We start from the raw sequence: 21233 nt of genomic DNA, 5'->3' as shown, positions 1-21233 counted from the left end.
GTTCACCAGCGGATTTATCCAATTGCTTTTCGAAATTTGCCCACACTTATCGCGTGTTTTGGTTTCAACGATACATGATTTATTCCTAATTGTTTTGTTTTGCACAAATAATACACAAATGCCGTGCTGATGAAAAGGGTGAGCGTGACTGGAACCCTGCCCTATACACCCACCCAGAGCTGTTCACGTTCCATCAGCCCGCGAGTCCGTATGTGTCCCGGGACAGATTATCTCCGCACGGCAGCATTGCGTATTCGTCGAACCCCGCACAGCGCAACATTTACTTGTTCGATTCCCATTTCACCTTTTCCTCGCGCTCCTTTACCACCTCCTGCAGGTAGGGCTCAAGGTACTTGGTGTCCTCCTCGTACTTGGTCCACTGTTCCTTCGGCAGGATGGTTTTCGTCATCGAGAGGTGCAGGGCGCGCGTGATGCGGAAATTGCGCTCATCCTTCAGCTTTTCCGGCAGGCGACGGATCGCTTCCTTCACGTCGTCGTTCTCGTACAGACAGTCATCACGGTGGAGACCTACGGTAACGGTAAGCAACAGTTTCTTTAGCTTGAGAAGGTATCCAAACGCGAGAGGGATAAGGGGTTGCTCACAACAAACAACCGCACGTACTTACCGTACTGGTTGAAACCGGCCATGTTGTAGGCCCATTTGCCGAGGGCAGCTAAGGGAGAGAGCGAGAAAAACGAACAGCAATTAGTAAACAAATCGTTTAGCAAGGCTTTACGGCGTTTAAAAGCAACCACTGCAGGTTTTCTTCACATTATGTAATTTACGGTGCCGTATACAGCAGCCTGGCTCGTCAAAACAAAGCTTTTTGCGATGAAAACCCTTCGCGGAATTCACTCGGAACGGTTTTAAACGCTGGAAAACACTCACAGTAGACGGCGGGTCCTTTGCGTGCGATGTACGACATTTTTATCGTCGAAAAAAGTTGGCTTAACCTGCTCCGAAGGGCTCAGGACAAACTTGCGACTTTTTTGCAAAAATGAGAACGAAATCGTGATTGACGTTTCGGCAGCGACAGCCAGATCGTGGCTGTCAGTGGTGTTGTGTCACAGTGGGGTTTCCGTTTATATTGTGTTCTTGTAGGATCGAAGCAGTGTTTGTACAGGGTTCGGTGTGTCTTTTCTCCTTTTTTGGTTTTGAAATATTTAAAAAAAATTGAAAATGATTCTGTTTTATTTCTACATTGCGCAAAATACACGAAAGTACGCGTTATTTTCAATTAAATAATATTTTGAGAACAAATCAAAAAAGCGTACCTACCACATGGGACGGTTTATCTACCCACGTATATAGCACGTGCTCGGAACGAGGTTCATGAACTTCATGCTGTACCCAACCAAGTTCTGCTTGATTCCAATTTAGTAATTGAATGCAGATTCTTGAAAGTTTCTTTTTGTATAAATTTAATTAACATTCACAGTCTGGGACCTACATTAGCACACGATAAATTTCAATGCTTCCAATCACCATAGACCATGTGATTCTTCTTAATCGAAGACATTTCCTTGAAATGTTTTTGGAACCTATTCCGAGTCCGTGGACGATCGAGGACCCCTTACACGATACGTCCCTCTGAAGGATTGGGCCACTGCAACAACTTGGTATGCAAAGCCTTTTCTACTACAAGATCTCTTGATCGTTAAGGCTTCTTCAAATCTCAGATATGACTCCTTGAACTAGAAGATCTACTGGTAGAGGCGGCTGCTTAATCTAGGAGGCCTCTTGGCATATGAGGATTGCATCAAGAGACCTCTTGGTAGATGTTGTTTGTTTGGTGAGGTCCCTTCGGCAATGTGACACCTTTGACGTAGCCTAGTAAAAGATAGTAATAAGATAAAACCGACAGTTGATATTTTGATACATTTTGCATTTATTAACATTCGCTCTACAGGTCTAACTTATTTGGTCTTTATATGATCAACAATTACATTACAAAACTGGTTCGACCTTAGTGTCGTCTGTTGCTTTATGTTTAAAGTAATGCTCTAACTTACGCTACTGCGCCCTACAAACTTGAACACTATTTTAACCGCTGAAGGGTGAAGGAACAAGAGTCAACGAAAGTCAAAGATTTAAAAAAAGACGGGCATAATGGTCAAAACTTGGCGACGAGTGGTTTACACGTTAAAAATACAGGAGCAAAGCAAATACAAAGCACTAAAGTCAAACGATATAAGTCTATAACCTAACCAAACTCAACAACCGGCCATTCCAATTAAAACTTGTTGGCGGTGTTGGTGGTCGTGACAAAAATGATATGATCGTATTCTTGATGTATCCGGGGGTGGGATGCACGGTTCCGGGGGAATCGTACACACTAACGTAAGTAACTAAAAATCTAGTGGGAGAAAAGGGGAGAGGGGGAGGGGGCGAATGAACCTTACTTGATAAGCTATCCCTTACTTGCATTGCCGCCGTGGAAACGAAAGTTCCACACGAGTTAGTAATAGTCGTTTTAGTAAGTTTTGTGTGGAAGCTGAGGTTAATTTTGTCAGTAAATGTTAAACACTAATCACAAGCTAACATCGTCTATCGTCCTAAAACCGTCAAAAACAGCATCATCACAATTCAAATTAAAAGGAGAGGAGGAGCAAAACCTAATACAGCCTAATCTCGAGACATCTTCGCCACTAATCCTGACGTAATTCTAGCGAATAGTGAACAGTCAACACCATTCCCTTTACTAGCTCTATCGGTTTCAAGCAAGACAAAAATATAATAAAAACGGGTGCAAAATGCACGGACCTACGACCGAGTTTCAGGTGCTCGTTTGATTGCATTTCCTTCCAGCAACAGCACAACAGCTGATTAGCGCGGGTTGCACCGTATATACGGTTCTGCTCGGTACGGCTTTGTGTTATGCAAGGTCGATCGATTGACCACGGACAGCAAAACAGCAGCTCGTCGTTGTTTGCTTGCGTCGAACGGGTTCGTTTTTGTTCGGTCGCCACACGATCGTTGTAGCGCGTACTCACACATGCATTATGAATGTGGCGAATTGGTTGCGGCACACACGCACGTTCCTAATTCTAGAATCCTAGACCCGAAAAGGCACTTATCGAACGAAGAGCTGTTGTGATGGGAGGGTCGCCTAAGTTCAGGGTTGTGGCAACACCCAGGAAAACGGGGAGTAAGGGTGGTAGTAGAAGACCTTGTTTACTGTTACTAACCGATGGGACAAGCCCTCGGCACAAGCGCTACTGCTAGCTCTGGGCGATGGGTTGGTGCTCGGTACCATCTGCTAACCGTCAAGCGCGTATTGTTTGAATTTCAAATCAGGTTTAGTGGTTCCAGTTTTTTTGCTTCACCCCTACCGGAGAGGCGAAGTTTGATGAGTCAGCAGCAGCGTTCACTCTCAACTGCGTCCATCGTCCGGTCCGCTGTCGGCGATCGTCGTGGACGTGGAAGGTACGACGGTGGTGGCTGCCGCCGGTAGGACTAACCTTCATAATCCCATCGCCTGCTGCATGTTCTCGGTGTTGGCACCCTTCAGTGCTTCCGCAATGCCGTGGAAGCAATCCTCGTTGTACGCACGGCCCACCATATCCGACACAACCGGTATCGGTTCGTGGTTCGGCAGGATGAGACTTATTTCTTTGATCAGCGCCTGGGATGGTAGACAAAACAGGGTGCGCGATTAGTTTGCAACGCTAACAAAACATCCCTCCTCCAAGCACTAGCTGATAAGCACCCACCTTTTCCACGTCAACTTTCACCTTCATCTCCTGCGCCGCGCCGGCCGATTTCAGCTGGATCGTCTTCTGGACGGAAAAGTTTGGCGTCTTGCCAAACCGCCACTCCCAGGAGGCAAAGTTTTCGCGCAGCTCCGTAATGCCCGGGAACCACTTGTCGGTTGGATTGATCAGTTGGAAGCCGCGCTGCTTCATTAGCAGGTCGCGCCCACCATCGGTCAGCTGGGTGGCGGGTGTGCGTAGAAACTCGTACCTGAAAACAAAACCAAACGAAAAGAGTGAGATTCGTTTTTGGCTTCTTAATAAACATTAAAAAAATTGCAACAAAATGTGGCAAGCGAGAGCGTCCACTCACCCAATGGCCGACAGGAGCTGCTGGATGTTTACGGTTCGATTTACGTCAACAAGATTCTTGATTGGCGATGGGATGGAAGCGGTTGCCTTGCTTGTTATTTCAACCTGCACGGAAGTGGAAGGGAAAAAGAAAAAGGGAAAATGAGAAAAAAAAAACTCCACATCAACAATATAATTCATCGCCACTCCGATAACCCCCCCGATGGGAAGAGGGAGCGAGACCGAGAGAGAGAACGATCACACAGGGAGGCCTCAACACGTAGTGGAAGGGAGATCTGTTTAACCGTCCCTTATCAACAACCGCATGAACTCTCCCACCTTCCGTTATCACCACCAATTGCTGGTAGCAAAACATCTTGCACGGCTGCCTCCTATTAACCGGTGTCCTTCATTTCTATTTCAGAACCACAAAATTCAAAAACCCCCCGGACCAACAAGTACAAAGGGCGTCCTGCAATTGGACGCGTTGAGACAGAGAGCCCTCAGCTTACGGCGTCATATGTAGCGCTTTAAAAAGGCATCAGGGACCTGTGATGTGCAGAAGGAGCAGGAGGAGGAATCGAGGAATTTGTAATGTAGACTCCAGGCCCCATACATGCGGATTCCGGTTCGCTCTATCAACGTGGAACCGGTTCGCACCAGTTTCGATTAAACGGACGAGCGCAGCAAACGTTTTTAATCAAGATAAATTGATGGCCCACCCCGTCTGGAAGGAATCGTATGTGACCGAGATTGGGCGGGGGGTGCTGCAGTGGTGATGCAGTGGTGGCGGTCGCACACAGAGGAGTACCACACTCTGTGGGGATGTGTTAATAGGTGTATATTGAGCTAGTTGAACTAGTGCCCAGGGTACAATGTAACGATTTGTAGCAAACGCTAGTTTCCCGTTCTGGGTTGATCCTCCATCTTGGTTTAAGTCTAGAGGGCAACCTTTTTTTGATAAGCAACTAAGATCGCCATCTTGCGCTATTATAGAACTCCTCTCAAACCGCTCAAAGTGAAGCATTATCGTCCGGAGATCGTTGATCGCAGGCTCCAACACGCTGCGAAATTCAAAAGTTAAGGGCTCTGTCGCCTGGTGTCATTCGCATGACATGATCAGCCTGCTGGAGAATGTCGAATCTAAGGTTCTGCACAGGAACTATTTTGAGGACTTTGTTCTTTTAGACCTGTCTCAACGTTTCTTCAGAGCTTCCAACTCGCCAAAGATTTTTGACGACTTTGGACAAAAATTAACTGCAACTGATCTGTATGGTTCTGACGAAGAAGACATTTTGGACGACTTCATAGGTGTGATCTCCATTATCCCTGCGTATTTAACGTATTCTGGCAAGGTCCCTGGATCTAGTTCGTATTGTTGATTTATTCATTGAAATCCAACCAGATGGTTTCTACAAACTTTTAAGTACTCTGATAAGCTTCTTCTAAATAGAAAAGCCTGACACAAGATCAGACTTACTGAGGTCGACAAAGAATCTACCTCATGTAAGATGAATGAACTATAGAACCTTCCAATAGTATTAGATTGTTGAGTATGCTAAAGAAGATACTCATAGAGGGTCAAGAGATCTTCATCATCATTGGCGTACTATGCACAATGAAGATAGCGATGTAAACCGGGTTCCAATGATCATAGTCTCAAGATGCTATCAAATGTCTTTCCATCTAGCCCTATAATGATTTATAGGCACAATTGGTTTGGTTCGCGTCTAATTGTGCTAAATAATGTGGAGCGCATCTTATCATTTCGCTGATGCATCCCCGACCGACCGACTAGGCACTACCTTTTCCGAACAGTGGATCCCAACATTGTCCAGCAAGAAGGTTGGCTTTGCTGTTGGTAATTTTCCACACATCTTCCCGTGCCTGTTATCCGTTATCTTGCAAACCCTCAACGCATGGCCCCCAAAATACGACCCATTGTTTCAACCCAGGCCCCGGTCGGTCGCTCGGTTGATGATGGTCGATTGATCTGTTCTACCAACAGCAACAGCTTCACAGCGGAAAGTTTCTAACAGTCATGTGTGTGTTTGTGGAAAATAGGGTCGTTTGGCAATCATTAGGGGTTCAATTCGGGGTTCTCAGCCGTAAAAAAACAACAATTCGCAGGAAGACCCCCATCCATATCAAGCGTACAGTGTCAGGGGGTTCTTTCCACCAGACAAGCTTATCGCAACCCAGCCAGCGCTGCCAAAGCAAACAAGCTCTTACCGCACGCAGCCGCCAAATATGAAACGCAAAACGCGGAAAGAAGCTGCTTATCTTTGCGTTGCAGGAAATTCCGGTTCGTACCGGTACATCGAACCAGTTCATAGACATTTGGCCTTAATTTCTTCAGTACAAAACATACATCAACAGTCTCCTCCTGCTCGCCTCTTTTCACATGTGTTTCCTCTGCCTTCCTTCCGCTGTCATCTTATCGGAGATATCATTTATCAGCAGCGATTCGCACATGGCATTCGCAATAAGACGGGCTCCGGCTTTTGTTGCGATGTTGGTTCTCCGGATCCAGAGTAAAAGACGAGACTCACCGTCCAAAGTGCAGTGAGTGTGGTCAAGGATATTGGGGGGCGAATAGCAACAACCCCGTTTTTGCTCAGCACGATGAAATCATCTGCGAAATCGGGTGGTCGCGACCGCACGAACAAAGGGCCGGCGAACCTGATGCAATACAATTTATTCGTTTTATGCCAATCAGCTGAGCTGAAGCTTTGTGTTGCCAGATGGGTAGGTAGGTACAGAAGTTGGCAACCGGTTGCCGGTTGAGTGAATGGCCTCATAAAGAATATTTTTATAGCATAGAACACTGGCAGACATTGACTCTATAGAACATTAATGTAACGTCTGAATTGGATAGCAAATTAGATCTCTTCAACGTTGAGCATGTCTAGATGATCGTGCGAGTTCTCTGCAGCAAGCGATAGCTACACTTTCAATTGATGTTTAGAAGATTGTCCAGAAGATCAATATACAAGCTGGAAAGTAATGTTGATTTGCTCAAAGTTGAGCATGTCAAGCTGATATATCCAGATGATCAGCCTTAAACTAGATCTCCCTAGTCAACGATAGCTATACATTCGACTAGGGTGGTCTCTCTTTTCTTGGCTTAACGACCTCTTAGGCCATGCCTGCCAGTTCTGGCAAACTTGACTTAATGATACCACGTAGTTGGATAGTCACTACGAGGGAACGTTTCGGATGGGATTTGAACCCTGGTCCAGCCGTATGAAGACCGGCGCCGTTGTCGCCTCTAGCACTCTATGGATCTAGAAATAGGAGTTTATAGCAAGACCTCCCCTGATTTGATTCTAGTATTTCAATCTTAAAACAAGCCAAAGCCATATTAAGTAATTCTATGCCATTAAAAACCAAAACAAACCTTCCTCGGGCCGGAACAGCCTGCAATTGCATGTCTGCTGTTTGAAGCAAACAAACATCCCTCAACCTATCTTAACTCTCTCCTATCAGCTGTTCTGCCATAAAGCGTTATCATTATGATAATTTATCATCGCAAAAAGGCTGACACACACACATCGTTTGTTTGTTTTTTGCCCCCAGCTTTTTTTTGCAACATAAAAGAACAAAAGCCACACAAACATACTCTCGCTTTCATTGACAATGGTTCGTTGGTGTGGTTTCTTAGTGCCGTCCCCTTCATCGCTGGGGGACGGCATTTGACCGTCTTATTTATGGTATGGTGTGACACCAACCGGTTTATCTCGTTAGATCAGACCATCGTCGTGTTATTGCTTGGACGTTGTTTTCGCCAACGTTGGCATAGCAACAACATCACATCGCAGAGTTTTTGAGGCAGGTTGGTGGTTCGATTGGCTTCAATCGAGTCTCACTATACTTACGTTATCTTTAGCGAGTGATGCGCCCAGGTGAAGTTTGTTCGAGTTTACTAGCAGCGTACAGTGATGATAAGCGTTCGGTTGGCCTAGTTTTGCAGCGGTGCCCGATATCTATGGAAAGAAGGGAAGGAAAAAGCGATTAGCCACTAATTAACGAAAACCGAAAAGAGAAAAAAGGGGATCTTAAATATAGGGGAAGTCGTTCTTATTGGAAGTCGTTATTGGTCCATTGGTTCGATGCAGAGTTCCACGTTTCGAGGTTAAAAACAAAAACAGCCGATTAGATTAGTTCCACAATCTAAATCAACTTCTATTCTCTAATGTCTTTCCAGATAAGCATCAAATCGTACGCCAGTCTATACCCCCATCAACGGTCGCCTCGTTGCAGACGCGATGACTTGGAGGTTTTTTTTTGTGCAAAAAACTGCCTGCTTTCCGTCCGACAATGTGACAGATAAGCAGCAAAGTGCTTTCGCAAAACAACTTATGTTACCAAGGATGGCTTTGTAGCTCGATCCATGTTTAAAAGGATTCCGTTTGTACAGCATTCGCATACGGAAACGGTACATTATCCTCCAAGAAGGCGCTTTACCCTCCAGCTATAATGTCATTGACATCGCATAAACCTCCCCCCACATACACACAGGATGGAGCGGCGGTCCGGTTTATTAACCTCCCCATGTCGACCAGCTAGATATCATTCAGCGGGTGAGTGTTCAAACTAGCATGAACATAGCAACGGAAGAAGCGACCCGTGATTCTTCTTGTAGGTCGGTTGCCTGGCAACAGATAGCGCGACGAATCTGCTCGTTTGTTGTCCCCACATCAGACCCATCAGCCGGCCTCAAGAAGAGACGGGATCCGGAGAGCGCTAGGTTCAAGGGTGAGTCGCGGTCGCGCTCACAGCCATTCTTGTGGCGCGTCTAGCATATTCACTCCACGTAGCTTCGTCGGCTAGTGGCTTATCTTACACCGCTTCTGGCTACTTAGTTGCGTGCGAATAAAGAACGACTCGGATGATCGTGGGACCGGGCACAACACGCACACAACGACGCGCGTGCGCGACGAGACATGCAAATTGCGCACCCGGTGCACGTGCACCGGATGGTGTGTGCGCGAATGTGTGCGTGTGCGGAACCACGCGTTGCGCTATGCTCTCTTCCTTCCGAACGCCCGACGCCCTGTACAGTGTGTGGAGAACCGGTTTTGTGGGTCATGCTCGCTACACGTGAAACCATCTCTTCGTTCGCAGTCTTCGCTTCTTGCCTTTGCAATCTCCAAGTACCAACTGCTGGATAGCATCGGGTAACTATGATGCGAGTTAAATGTAGAAAAAAAGGTAAGCCTGCTACAAACACAAAGCACAAAACACAAAGCAAGATCCTTTGAACTGAGAGGACGTGACTGATGGCACGTAGGACCACGACGTTCGGAAGACGTACGTCCTTGTTGGGGAATAATTGCGATAATACGTCAGTTTAAATGAAGAGTAAATCCTATCTCATTGAAGGTTACCTAGACTCTTCTTTAAGATAACCTGAAGTTGAAAATTGTAATTTGTTCTAGAATTGTTCATGGATCTGTTTTTTTTTCCTTAGTTCAAAGAGCAATTGGCACTGACAGGAATTATCACGTTCAATGTATTAAATTCAATTTAAGGTTGATCCTCTTAAAATTGGAGCAAGTATTCTTCTTCTCCGGCACTACAACCTCGAGAGATCACGCTGTCAGCCATTTCTGGCCTTCTTTAGACCAGATTTTCCGGTCAGGCACAGAACCCAAACATCAGGACCTCATGACCGGTTTGCTTGATTCCTTAAGTCATAGTTCTCTATGTGTATTTCCGACCGGAATCCGATGCCCAGTCCTGCCACCTAAAACAACCAAAAACATGCATCACAATTACCTTCTTGCCCAGCAGCACAATATCGTCCCGTGCGGACAGCTCCGCATTGATGCCGTACTCCCGATACAGGGCGCGAGTCAACAGCGTCAGATTGTACTTCCGATCGTACCGGGCCCGCGGCATGAAGAAGGTACAGTTCAGGTTGCCGAGATCGTGATAAACCGCCCCGCCGCCACTGTTCCGTCGAGCCAGCTCGATCCCATTGCGCTCCAGGGCGGAAACGTTCGTTTCCGAGAATGGATTCTGATGCCGGCCGATCACCACCGACGGTTTGTTAATCCACAGCATCAGTATGTGGTGGTTGGTCAGATCGAAGTGCCGATAGATCCAATCCTCCAGCGCCAGGTTGGTGAACACATCGTTCGACTGCGAGATGAAGACGGACTTGCGCACCTCCGCATCCGGGATCTTCTTGATGTCGGCCGTCGACAGCTGCTTGCTGCTGCTGGTCATGGTCAGATGACCGGTCGGGCTGCTACCCTCCCCATTGCCACCCTGGAACGGGTGCTTCGTGGAGCTGGAATAGGCGCACACCTGTCCCTGGGACAGCACGTACAGCCGGCTGCTAAGCGATCGAACGAGCGATCGTTTCACTACCATGGCAGCCATCTTGCACGCGAAATGGGATTTTTCCGATCCGCACGATGATGATAACCAGCTGTTTTGCTCGCGCGTACGCACACTTTCGGTTCTGCGGGATTCACTAACACACCCAAGCAGAGTAGCCGCTTCGCTTGCACTTTCTTTGTTATATCGCCGCGGTACCGCTTTTTTTGCGTTGCGGATTTATTTGGTTCGACCTACAGCGCGAAATACCGGGTTGTTTTTGGCCGGTTCCTTTGTTTTGATACGCAAATTCGTATGCCACCTGTGAGTTTGACGTTTCACGGGTGGTGTTTGTTTGTTGTAGAAGTCGCTTAAGAAATTGCGATTTTTCCTTACTTTTGCACAAACCCGTACGGAAAATCAGTCTTCGGAGGACTATTTTGCTACTGTTACGCTGTGAAGAGAATATTGGCAGTGTCCACACGTTAGCTACGGATGGTGAAGTTCTATTTTTACTACAGCACTGGCTGACCACACACACACAGATGTTGAACGGATGATGAACAGTTCGGTGAACAAATCCTTACTGGGCAAAGACGGTCACTTGTTGACTAGAGTTTTTTTTTTTTCGTTGAGGTGATATTGGTGTTTTGAACGTTACAATTTCCAAAGGAACACAGTAAGCAGGCAATGCAAGGCTGGAAGAGTTTTCGTTTTAAACACTATAAAAGTCTAAGAACTAAGCCTTAAGTTTAAACCACTGGGAACTGGGAATGATGATGATGCACCTGTTTTGTTTTTCTCACAACACTACACACAGTGGAGGGCGGTTCGGAACTACAGTTTAACAACAAGCTACGGTGATGCTGCTGCTGCTAATGATGCCGCCCTGTTGTAGTGGATGGTGCGACTTTCGGCTGGCGTTATTCGTGTCAGCTGCGCTCATCGAAATCAGGTACTCGTGCAGGGCGATCGTCTGGTGCAGCCACTTCCAGGTTTGGTGCAGCGAGTTGATGCGGTATCGAATACCTACACAATCGCGACTGCAGTTAAAGGGCATTCCTTTCAATTGGCCAGACGTGAGGACGAAATGGGTCTGCTACGTACAGCCGTGCACGTGAATCTGCTGTCTCTATCACTCCTCTCGCGTTATTCCACACTCGTTCACTTTCACTCAAAGGTTGCTTTTCGTTTGTTTTTATTCGGTTGGTCTGCAACAACCAACTGTCAAACTGTGGCAGGCGTTTGTGACGACCCGAATGGTACGCAATACGCACACGAAACAGAAAGGCGAGACATGCGGACTGCAAAATGGCTAGAACACTTCTGTAGCGCGATCGGTGCTAGATCAGTTAGACGGTTTGAGCGTGAATAGGTCCAGCTGCGAGCGCGACGATTTTATTTATACACTTGCGGTCGCTTATGGTGTGTCCGTGCGCACCGTTCCAGCTGGTATTGGTGCGTTGTTTACGTTTGCGTACGGGTGTACGTTTCCATTGGTCGAGTATACACTAGCGAACTGGAGCCGGTACAAATCTCCCTAGCGTTTTTTGTGAAATTGTTTTATATAATTTTTATATATTTTTTGTGTTTTCATTTGCCGTTGTTTTGCAATGATTTTTCGGATTATTCTCTATTTTTAGATAAGAGCAAAATAGGGCTAATTTTTACAACAGGATTCTTAAGGCTTCCAAGCGCACATTTTCACAATCATGTTGGAAAAAAGATGTTTTTTTTTTTGCATCTGTACGTCTAGAAGATCCCCGCCTGTACTCTTTTCAACCTGGAGCCACAGAGGACTATACGAGACCAGGGGTGGCAATAGATGGTCTTAGACTCCATCATAGACTCGCTGTGATCCGGTGAGCTGATCATGTCATGATAACATAACCGAACAACCCAGTCCCGAAAGCAGATAGACGACCATAATGATGTTAGAAAAGAAGATTCTCAAACAATGTTATTGAACCTGTATATCCAGCAGGTCCTGCGCCAGGGAGATAGCCTCACAAGTACCCTGTTCAACCTTACGCTAGAGAGGACCATCCGATACTAGGAGCTGCAATCTTCCGGAACCATCTGCTTAGACTCCCTAGACTCACCAGGATCCGATGTCATGATAATAGCACCAAACCACCCAGACCTAGACCCAATCATGGTCAAAGACCCAAATTAAAAGAGAAGTATGGCGTTGATGGATCCGCCAGAAAGGTTGAGATAATTGATTGGCCAATGAGTTTAAAGCATAGCACTGGATAATTTAGAATGATTTGATGAAGGCTTTATCAGCTGCACTACGAATTCACCAGGCAGATCAAGCACGGTTCCATGAAATATGTGTGACATTATCATTACAGATGACGCACTGACCTGTACATCAGTTCATTAAACGCTCTCTTTGAATTAGTCAATAGAATAATTATAATTCAATTAATTTACTCACTTAAGAAATACTACAACATAGCATTAAAGTGAAATGTTCAATCATTCACTAGCCACATCACGCTACATTGTCACCGATGTTGTCACCAAATTGTTCGCGTTAGCGTAGATGCAACCTACGACATGCATCGTTTATCGTAAACCGCATCACGCGTCGACCGAGTGTCAACTGATGGTGTTGCGTGTGACGATGCTGCGACCGACTGTACCACTCTCACCCGGCGAATGTTGCGGTAGGATCTGGATCCGTTTGTGACGTAGGTTGTGCAAAAACGTGCAGCTGCCAAGCCCTAGACCCTGAAGCGCAGGAAATCACGCACCGACCGGACCGATGTCAAGTACACTGGTTTGTCCTCGGTAAGGTCAAACCGGAAGGTGTGATCGCGTGGCTGCCAGCTTCTGGATGTGCGACCAGACGTGTGCTTGGTTCCCACCGGGACAATCTGCCGCCGCTGATAATGATCGTAGTAGTAATTCCGCGGCTCGGTTGGTGGTTGCGCTAATATACCGCCCAACGTCACACCACGAGCTAACAGTGTTCGATGATGGGTGTCCGATGTTGTGGCCGAGCCCGGGGGGGGTTGTGTGTGACCCACATAGAGAGCATCCACCAGAACTGCGCAAATTGTTCTCCGGGGCAAACGGGCAGCAAGCAACACAGTACACAAGGAAGCGAGAACAGACAGTGTTGTGTTCCAGTTATTACCGGCCCAACGGTGATAATTGCACGCCGCCCCGGGAGAAGGTGAAAACATTATCAACTGTGGTTACTTTTCATTGATGGGGGGGGGGGATCACGCGGGTGTTTTAAAGAAAAGCACAAACTAGACACAACCGGGGTGGTTTGCGTTACACATAAGCTATATCTTAATCACGTTGCAGCATTGGTTTTATTAATAATGTCAGCATTCCCTTCCATTCCGTTCCATTCCTGGCCAATATACGGCCCCACAAGCTATCCACCACCACACCTTTCATGCCGCCGCTTTGCATATGTTTTGAACAGAGGTTTTTGTCTGCTTCAACAATTTGGCCCGAGCTTCGGTTCCATCCATTCACCAAAAGCCATCATCTCTAAAGCACCTTAATATCGATCACACCAGGTTTTCAAGCAATTTTTGTGTCTTTCCACTTTTTTTTGATAAGGATGCATGCATACGCCGCCCAAGCTTAATCCCACCATCGACCATCACAAAAAGCCGCATGCTATTGGCGCAGAGCATGACTTCCGTTCCGACGAATTTCCATTTTCATTTCGAATTTTGAAAATAAAAAAAAAACTAGTTTGCATTCAAAACATAATCAGTTTACTGTAGCTGTGATTACTTTACCGTGAACTAAATAGAATTATTAATGTATTTATTAATGATAACGGACCGATTAAAAAATTAAATTCTGGAGAATCAAATAAAGAAACGTGGAAAATAACCCTTGAAATAGGTTTGACGTGGATCCTTTTCTCATATCGGGTGTCTTCATGAGGCAAAACTAAAGAAAGAAACTTTAATTTCCCTATTAGTACTTTACGAACTGGGAAATTGTCTGGATTCGGAAGCCATGCCACACCGCCATTTGTTTTTTATTATTATTTGTTCCTTCCGTTACGCGTGTAGAATATACCAAAAACAAAAAATCACGTTTTTCTTTGTTGTTTCATTAGTGTTTTGATATAAAGTGTATCGCTCCCTCTCTCTATCTCTCTTATATATGGAGTTGTTACTATACTTGTACGAGAAATGGGACTTGAAGAAGAAGTATTGTAAGCATTCAAAATACAACACGCAACGTGGCGTAGAATTGATTCGCACGATGCGCGTCTAGCTAATAAACTTCACCATGAACTTCTCACTTTGGTCGTCTCCAACATCCGGGTGTTTTGTATTTAAAGTTTTTTTTAAAAGATTTGTGGCTATAGTATAGGATTCTTCTCGTTTGCTGGTGTACGCGGGGGAAGGGAGACTAGAACACTATGCACTACTAACTAACTAACTAGCTAGCTAGTTTGCACAGCCTCTGTTTCCTTCTTCTTCGACTCGGCGGATCATCATCATCATCATCATGAGTTGAAAGATGTTTAAATTTTGTAGATAAAGAGGAAGCTTTAAAATAACATAAAAATAAATAAAATAAATACTAAATTCGGAGTTTTAAAACGAGAGCACAAAAATAAACAGAACTAAATCAAGGAACTTATATTTAGACCATTAGATACTTAACAATGTTTAAAGTGTATTTCGATAAGGTTAAAAACCACGACGAAACGCGTTCCGCCGTAAGCGGTGTCTGCGCGCGCGCGCACAAAAAATAATATATTTAAATTAAAAATAGTATAAACTGAAAAACAAACGGGGCAAATATATTACTTACGGCGACGAACCTAACACGGGTAAAGGATTCGCAAGGTGATGTGTGTACGTACTTTGTGCCCGCCTATCCCTGTGCGCAGTGCGGTTGTTGTATGTGTTCTGGTTGAAACCTCACTCTCTCTCACACTATGATTGCCTTTTAGTTGAGGTTATGTTTCTTACATCTTGTTACAACAGTACATCTACATAAAACAAAACAAAAACCAGGATATTGCGGGAACGAGCGATCGAGCGAAAAAAGCTAAGAGAAAACATACACGCACACTCATAAACATTCCTTCGTCGTGTTTTATAGCTTGGCTAGCAAAACAAACAAAAAAACAAAGAAAAAGCCCTGGACGATCGGTAACCGAAGTAATTCCAAGTGCTGTTTCAAGGAGAGCAAAATTAAGGTAAGTAAATTAGGATACACTAATAGAAAATAGCATGTGAAAGATAAACAAATAAATTAGAGAAGGAAAAACAGACACTTGTATAAAATATGAACAAAACTATAACGGTAAATACAAATCGAGAAAATAAATAGAACCGAATTTGATTGCTTCCAATAGAAAGTGTGGAATGTTTATGCAAATAAAAATAAAACAAAACCAAAAGAAAGCATCAGGAAAAATCAGTAGTAACGCGAAGCATGATCCTCTTTCAGCGTGATAACGTGTGATACTCTGAGGCCGTCGAGGGCGTCTTAACTGGCGTCTTCTGATGATGCGGCGCGTGTTTGCGGTCATTCTAGTTGTGCCTAACGCGCACGCAGTGCAATTAAAATAAGGCATCCTTTTTTTGTTGTTGCTGCTGTTGTGTTCCTTACGCGATTCAACTGCTGTGTTGCTATGGGACTTTTCCGCTTCCGGTCCCTTCCTTTTTTGTATACATTACAAATAAGGTAATGAATGTGCCTTCTTTTTGTCGATTACTATTACACGAATTTAGCTTGCACTTGTTGAACACTGACAGGTATATTGGTTTCACAATTTTCTCTTCGCAAACACGCAACAGAAACCTACCTTAAACAATTGTGATTCCACTCCACCCCAAAGAAAAGCCTCGCCTAGCGTACAAACGGGCGAGGCGACGGTTTGCTTCTAAGCCCCTGCCCAAAAACATGTCTCCAAAAGCATTGTTCGCTATTTCGGTCTGCAAAATGGGGCGGCAAAAAGGAAGAAAAAAAAGCAAATCGCGCACATCCAGATGGGGCACACACGTACAACAACATTTAATGCAAAAAGGTTCAAACGGTTTTCGGCTTACTTGGTGACCTTGTTATGGGGGGGATTAATTCTTCCTAGTAAAATTATACCTTAATCCCCACCGCGCTTTTCATACTTCCTCTTCTTCTTCTGCTTTTACGATCGTCTCACACACGTGGATAACAACATCGGCAAATAATTGTTTTCTTCGGGTTGCTGCTGGGGCTCCCGCGGTTCTTTCTTCCTTATTTTATCCATTTTTTGTTTGTTCTCGAAATGCAAATTATCTTATACTTTGTATGCCCCTGAACACGAAAAAGAAACAAAACTGTAATTGTAATACATCTTAAACATCAAAGATTCTTCTTCTTCGCTTACCCTTATTAGATGTGCTGCTCTCTCTCTCTCTCTCTCTGTTTGTATGTGTATTTGTTGTTCGCATATAAGAATTACCTTTCGTTTCCCAAAGCATTGGTGATTTTTTCTTTTGTTTTAAAGCGAATTTGATTGTTGTTGCTTGCTATTTTTGCTTCCTTCCTCTTCCAGCCATCTTATTTCACATTTCATCATTTAACGCTAATGCAAATCGCTTCATGATTTTTTTTACTCCTGTTGCTGCATACACGCACGCACGCATGCACGATTTTATATAAGTGTATGTGTGTGTGTTTGCTTGGTTTGCTTCGCTTCTAAGCAATAAATAAATATATGAATAATTTTCTTATCTGCTGCTGGTTCGACGCACGACGCCGAATTCATTCGGTGCGTTACCGATAAACGAGTTTGCACTTTCATTCTTTTTTCTTCTCTGTTTAACATGGTATTTTGTTGTTTTAGGTAGTAAATGTTATATAAATTCCGCGCGTTAGGTAGTGGTGACTTTCCTTTCCATTGCAATAAAAAAGCTTTGTTAACACATAAAGCAAAACACACTTTCTATTTTCCGAAAAGGGGGGAAGTTAATTCCCCCCTCTAAGGGATTTTTTTTTGTTTGCTTCCGGCTCTAATGGCACACACCACCCCCCACACATGCGCGTTACTTCAAATGCCAAGGTTAATCGCAGGATTCAGCTTTTCTCTTCTCGTTCCGTCCGTCGTCCGGTTTCTTATTGCGTTTGCTGCTGAATTTCAATCTTCTCCACTGTCATATCCGGATTCATGGCGGTTGCTTCCTGTAAAATTCCACAAACGAACAAACAAAAAAGGAATATTAACATAATTCTCCTATGTACTTTACGATCGAGTCAGTAACATTAGCGTCAACAAAAAGGAAACAGTTGTGCGATCAACAAGCGCTAAAGTAAGAAAAGAAGGGTGTTGGATCGTTTGCATGAAGCAATACAATTATTAGTCACGTAGTCAGTTAAACAAATCTTTCCAACTCGGTGATGTGAGGTAGAGGTGTGGTGTTCTCGTTAGCAGAATGCAAAAACAATTTTCCACGGAGGCGTTCTTTCGAGCCAATAGAATGAAATAACGCGCAAACAAACACACATACACAACAGTGGCAACTACTCTCTCCAGCTCACGCAAGCCAATGAATGTGGGGCGTATGGTGTGAGATGGTTCGATTTTTTTTGTTGGATGATCATCCAATGGGGCGGGGGGTGGGGGGGCGCTCGCGATGGTTGATGAAGAATTCCATTTGTCTCTGAATAGGAATCTCGCTTAAAATAATTAAAAACAATGGAGGCGCATGGCATCGAATTTTCGGTTTTGTTGCATTACACCATACTAGGCAGAAGAAGAAGAAAACAAATGGCGCAAATCCGGAACGGGTGGTCCGTTCCAGCAGGGCAGCCATAGCCACGCACAAAAGTAGGAAAAAATTGTAAGAATACGAACGCAAAAGGGGCTACTCAACCATCAACTTCTTTTTTGATTTGCTCTCTCGGTGGTTGGCGCTGTTGCTGTTCGGGTGGTGCTCGAACGGTGATCGTTAGCCATCCCCTACTTCTAAACGCGCGCGCGCACACTCACACACCAACATACACACCCGCCAGCCCTTGCCATCCCTGTATTTGCGCTTGTTTTCATTTCGCATCCGGGCGGCCCCTGGCAGTGTGCCCCGGGCCCGGTTTCGTCGTATGCAACTCGGTCAAGCTCGGTGATTGGCTTGTGTGCAGCAGATATCTACGGGCTGCTTCCCGGCGATCGAACGGGTTGATATTGATTTTAAGTGAGGCAACCTGCGGGTGTTGATGTTGCACGGGGGGAAGGGGGTGAAGGTAGCGGTTGAAGATGTTGTTGGTGGGAACGGTCACATTTGTAACAAGACAGATAACAAGATCAATAACGGTGTTGTGGTAGTTGAAAATGCTAAATTTTGGGGGTTAACGAACGCCGGTTTCTTTTCAAAATTTAGCAGCAGCAGCAGCAGTGGTAGTAATCAATTTAGGAGAATAAAAATCAAAGCAAGGAAAGTGTATTAAGACACCGATAATTGATTAAGGTTGGCTTGAAAGTAATGCTTTGCTTTTAAGTACAGTAAGATCCCGGGTTATGCGCGGTTCATGTGCTTTGGAGAAAACGTGTATTGACATGATTTTCTTACTTGAAAATTCATTTAAATCCACCCCATTTATTCAGACTATTTTGTCAAAATAGTTGACAAATTTTGCAAAACAGAATTATTGTATGCGATAACACGAGATCTGCCTTTACAAAAGATATTGCACAGATTTTTTTTCCCCCAAACAGCAAAAGATATTCCAAAATTCAAGATGGCATTACTTTCGAAACAAAGCCTTGTGCAAGTTGCCACAGGACAGATAACAAAAAAAAGGTTACAGTAGTCCGGTTTCATTCGATCGTCATATACACGGTGCCAATTATAATAACAAAAATGTGTCCTCTAACAGAAATCAAATCTTCTCTATACACCACATCACGTGCAGTGCGTTGCAGTTGCCGGTGCGTACCTGAATTGCCTCAGCAAGGGCCTTGTCATGATCGATCGGATCACCATCGGACTGAATGGTGATCTTCTGCTCGACGCGTGTCTCCACTACACCGTCCCGTTCCGTTTTGTACTAAAACGAAGAGAAAGAATGTATTACAATCAGAACAATTTGGAATAGCGCTACCAGAAACTTACGGTAATTGTTTCAACGGTTCGCGTTTTGCTGGATACCGTCTGGGACGATACAATTTCACCGTGGGTAGTGGTGCCACCTTCGGCCAGATCATCCACCACCACGCGACGATGTTCCACGTTCGGTCCTTCCGGAATCTGTGAGGCACCGACAACGTTATCCGCTCCCTAAAACATTTGCGAAACATACGTTCTATCGTTAGTAATACATCCCAACGTAAAATATTCGGTAATTCTGTCTGAAAGTCGAAGCATATGTTGGTGTTCTCTATTCTACAGCTACAGCTACCCCGCATGCAATGAATCCCGCTTATCCTAGGGGGGGGGGAGAGAGAGAGGGAACTGTTGTACAAACCGTGTAGGACTTGTTGTAGATCACTTCCGACAGGGAATCGTCTCCGTACGGGCCATCGATCGGTGTTCCGGAATCGCCGGAACTCGACGATGAGACACTGTCACGACGCGCATACTACGTGCAGATAGTAGTAGTAGTAGCAGGTACATGGCCATGGATGGTATTTAAAAAAAAATCGATGCATGCAATGCAAACATAGAAGCATAACAGGAACAACACACAGGTAGATAAGGATGCCATAGTAAGAAACAAAAAGTTAATAAAATCATATCACGATGGAAAGGAATTAGACAACGGAATAGAACAAGCCGGTTCAAGCCACAGCCAAACACCTTACCTGATCGCCACTCGTCACCGTGGCCGTAGTTTTGACTTCCTGCGTAATAACCCGCTGCTCCTGTCGCTCACCGTGCTGGGTGGTGGTGGTGGCCACCGTTTTCTCTTCGAGCTGTTGCGTTTTGGCGTTCGTGCCCAGATCCTCGTGGGTCGTGGCGGTGCGCGTGGTGACAGCGGTTGCCGTCACGAATTTACCTGCATCCGTACCGGTTGGTGCATCGGCCTGGGATTGGAGTTTGGGAGATGGGATTTTGGGGGATGGATGGCAGCGTGTAACGGGTAAAGGTGTCGGAGCAGGAACGCGTATCGTAACGAGCAGAAACAAAAGCGCGTTTAGTGGAGGCAACAACAACAAAAAAAAAAACGAACAAAAGTATTAGTTAAAGAATTAAACAAGGTTAAAATAATGTGCAAAAAATAGTGCGCGATGCAGCTTTCCCGTGCGAGAAGTGTTGTTCATGCGATAGTTTTAGGTGGTGCACGGTGGACTATTGGACAGAATGTATTCACCATAACCGGGGTACATGTCTATGGGTTAGGGTCTATCATTATTTGAGTAAGAAAATTGAATTGTTAAGTCGACGTCTGGCAGGCATTCGAGACATAATCAGCTGAATAAAAGTTTAAACTACTGATATCGTCATTTTTTTTACTATAGGGTAACTGTACCAATTTTCGGCACGTTAGTGCAGCTGATCAGAAAAAAATACAAATACTATTATTAAACTTAATAATTTTGATTTTGATGGCGGCGTTATTTTGCTTGTCAAACTATCAAAGAATGTTTCAGCACTCATGTTTATTGATTAAACCCAGTTTTGTAGAAATATTTGTAAAGATGCAAACATTGGTTTTGCTCCTATTTTGGGCAGAATGCTCCTATTTTGGGCAGGCTGTGTTCCTATTTTCGGCTCACAAATAGACGATTTGAAACACTCGAATAGGTGTAATTAGTTAAAGAAAAATATTTTAAACAATTTTCTACTCTTACTTTGCTTAAATTAATGATAGAAAGTAGTTAAATAATTAATTTTATGTTGCCCATTTTGGATATCAAACTGCCAGATTTTGACGTCTCTCGA

The 21233-nt window shown here is 44.7% G+C and overlaps 4 protein-coding genes across 15 annotated transcripts in view; all 4 read right to left on the bottom strand.

Moving 5' to 3' along the window:
* Positions 1-54: 54 nt before the first annotated feature.
* LOC118504118 (cytochrome b-c1 complex subunit 7-like) lies at positions 55-1035 on the bottom strand. The gene is made up of 3 exons (XM_036038209.1): positions 890-1035; positions 627-674; positions 55-528 (listed from the first exon to the last, which is right to left on the bottom strand). The coding sequence occupies exons 1-3, from the start codon at positions 924-926 to the stop codon at positions 281-283; spliced, it is 333 nt and encodes a 110-aa protein (XP_035894102.1). The 5' UTR covers positions 927-1035; the 3' UTR covers positions 55-280.
* An 830-nt stretch (positions 1036-1865) lies between these two features.
* Positions 1866-11744, bottom strand: LOC118504093 (lipoyltransferase 1, mitochondrial). Its single transcript, XM_036038175.1, has 5 exons — positions 9826-11744; positions 7923-8030; positions 4067-4170; positions 3715-3964; positions 1866-3626 (listed from the first exon to the last, which is right to left on the bottom strand). Exons 1-5 carry the CDS (start codon positions 10432-10434, stop codon positions 3465-3467), a joined length of 1233 nt encoding a protein of 410 aa, XP_035894068.1. The 5' UTR covers positions 10435-11744; the 3' UTR covers positions 1866-3464.
* Positions 10927-11765, bottom strand: LOC118504122. Its single transcript, XM_036038212.1, has one exon. The coding sequence runs from the start codon at positions 11429-11431 to the stop codon at positions 11216-11218; it is 216 nt and encodes a 71-aa protein (XP_035894105.1). The 5' UTR covers positions 11432-11765; the 3' UTR covers positions 10927-11215.
* Positions 11766-14982: 3217 nt separating this feature from the next.
* The window catches only part of LOC118504049 (protein 4.1 homolog), a 43498-nt gene continuing 37247 nt past the window's right edge, over positions 14983-21233 (bottom strand). For 4 of the 12 annotated variants that reach the window (XR_004905244.1, XR_004905249.1, XR_004905246.1 and 1 more), the window contains 6 exons: positions 20153-20374; positions 19816-19929; positions 19464-19628; positions 19288-19398; positions 18231-18555; positions 14983-17538 (listed from right to left, as the gene is read on the bottom strand). Coding sequence is in view for 4 of the 12 variants with exons in the window: in XM_036038053.1 (XP_035893946.1) it covers positions 17473-17538; positions 19288-19398; positions 19464-19628; positions 19816-19929; positions 20153-20374 (678 nt within the window). In the remaining 8 variants the exon portion in view is untranslated. Of the gene's footprint in view, positions 17539-18211; positions 18556-19287; positions 19399-19463; positions 19629-19815; positions 19930-20152; positions 20375-21233 lie in introns of all 12 variants that reach the window. The other 8 variants (XM_036038053.1, XM_036038055.1, XR_004905248.1 and 5 more) reach the window with 7 other exon arrangements.

The sequence above is a fragment of the Anopheles stephensi genome, chromosome 2, assembly GCF_013141755.1.
Source record: "Anopheles stephensi strain Indian chromosome 2, UCI_ANSTEP_V1.0, whole genome shotgun sequence".
In the NCBI taxonomy this organism is placed as follows: Eukaryota; Metazoa; Arthropoda; class Insecta; order Diptera; family Culicidae; genus Anopheles; species Anopheles stephensi.
The sequence above is the reverse complement of the archived record's forward strand: the minus strand, read 5'-3'. Positions and strand labels throughout refer to the sequence as shown.

What these genes read in the sequence shown, in the direction of transcription:
- LOC118504118 (XM_036038209.1), bottom strand. Translation starts at nt 926, where the DNA reads ATGTCGTACATCGCACGCAAAGGACCCGCCGTCTACT. An exon ending in CAAAGGACCCGCCGTCTACT is followed by an intron (nt 675 to 889) that starts GTGAGTGTTTTC and finishes TCTCTCCCTTAG; the next exon opens with CTGCCCTCGGCAAATGGGCC. An exon ending in GGCCGGTTTCAACCAGTACG is followed by an intron (nt 529 to 626) that starts GTAAGTACGTGC and finishes CCGTTACCGTAG; the next exon opens with GTCTCCACCGTGATGACTGT.
- LOC118504093 (XM_036038175.1), bottom strand. Translation starts at nt 10,434, where the DNA reads ATGGCTGCCATGGTAGTGAAACGATCGCTCGTTCGATCGCTTAGCAGC. An exon ending in TTGTGCTGCTGGGCAAGAAG is followed by an intron (nt 8,031 to 9,825) that starts GTAATTGTGATG and finishes TTCTTTCCATAG; the next exon opens with ATATCGGGCACCGCTGCAAA. An exon ending in TGAAAGTTGACGTGGAAAAG is followed by an intron (nt 3,627 to 3,714) that starts GTGGGTGCTTAT and finishes CTACCATCCCAG; the next exon opens with GCGCTGATCAAAGAAATAAG.
- LOC118504122 (XM_036038212.1), bottom strand. Translation starts at nt 11,431, where the DNA reads ATGCCCTTTAACTGCAGTCGCGATTGTGTAGGTATTCGATACCGCATC.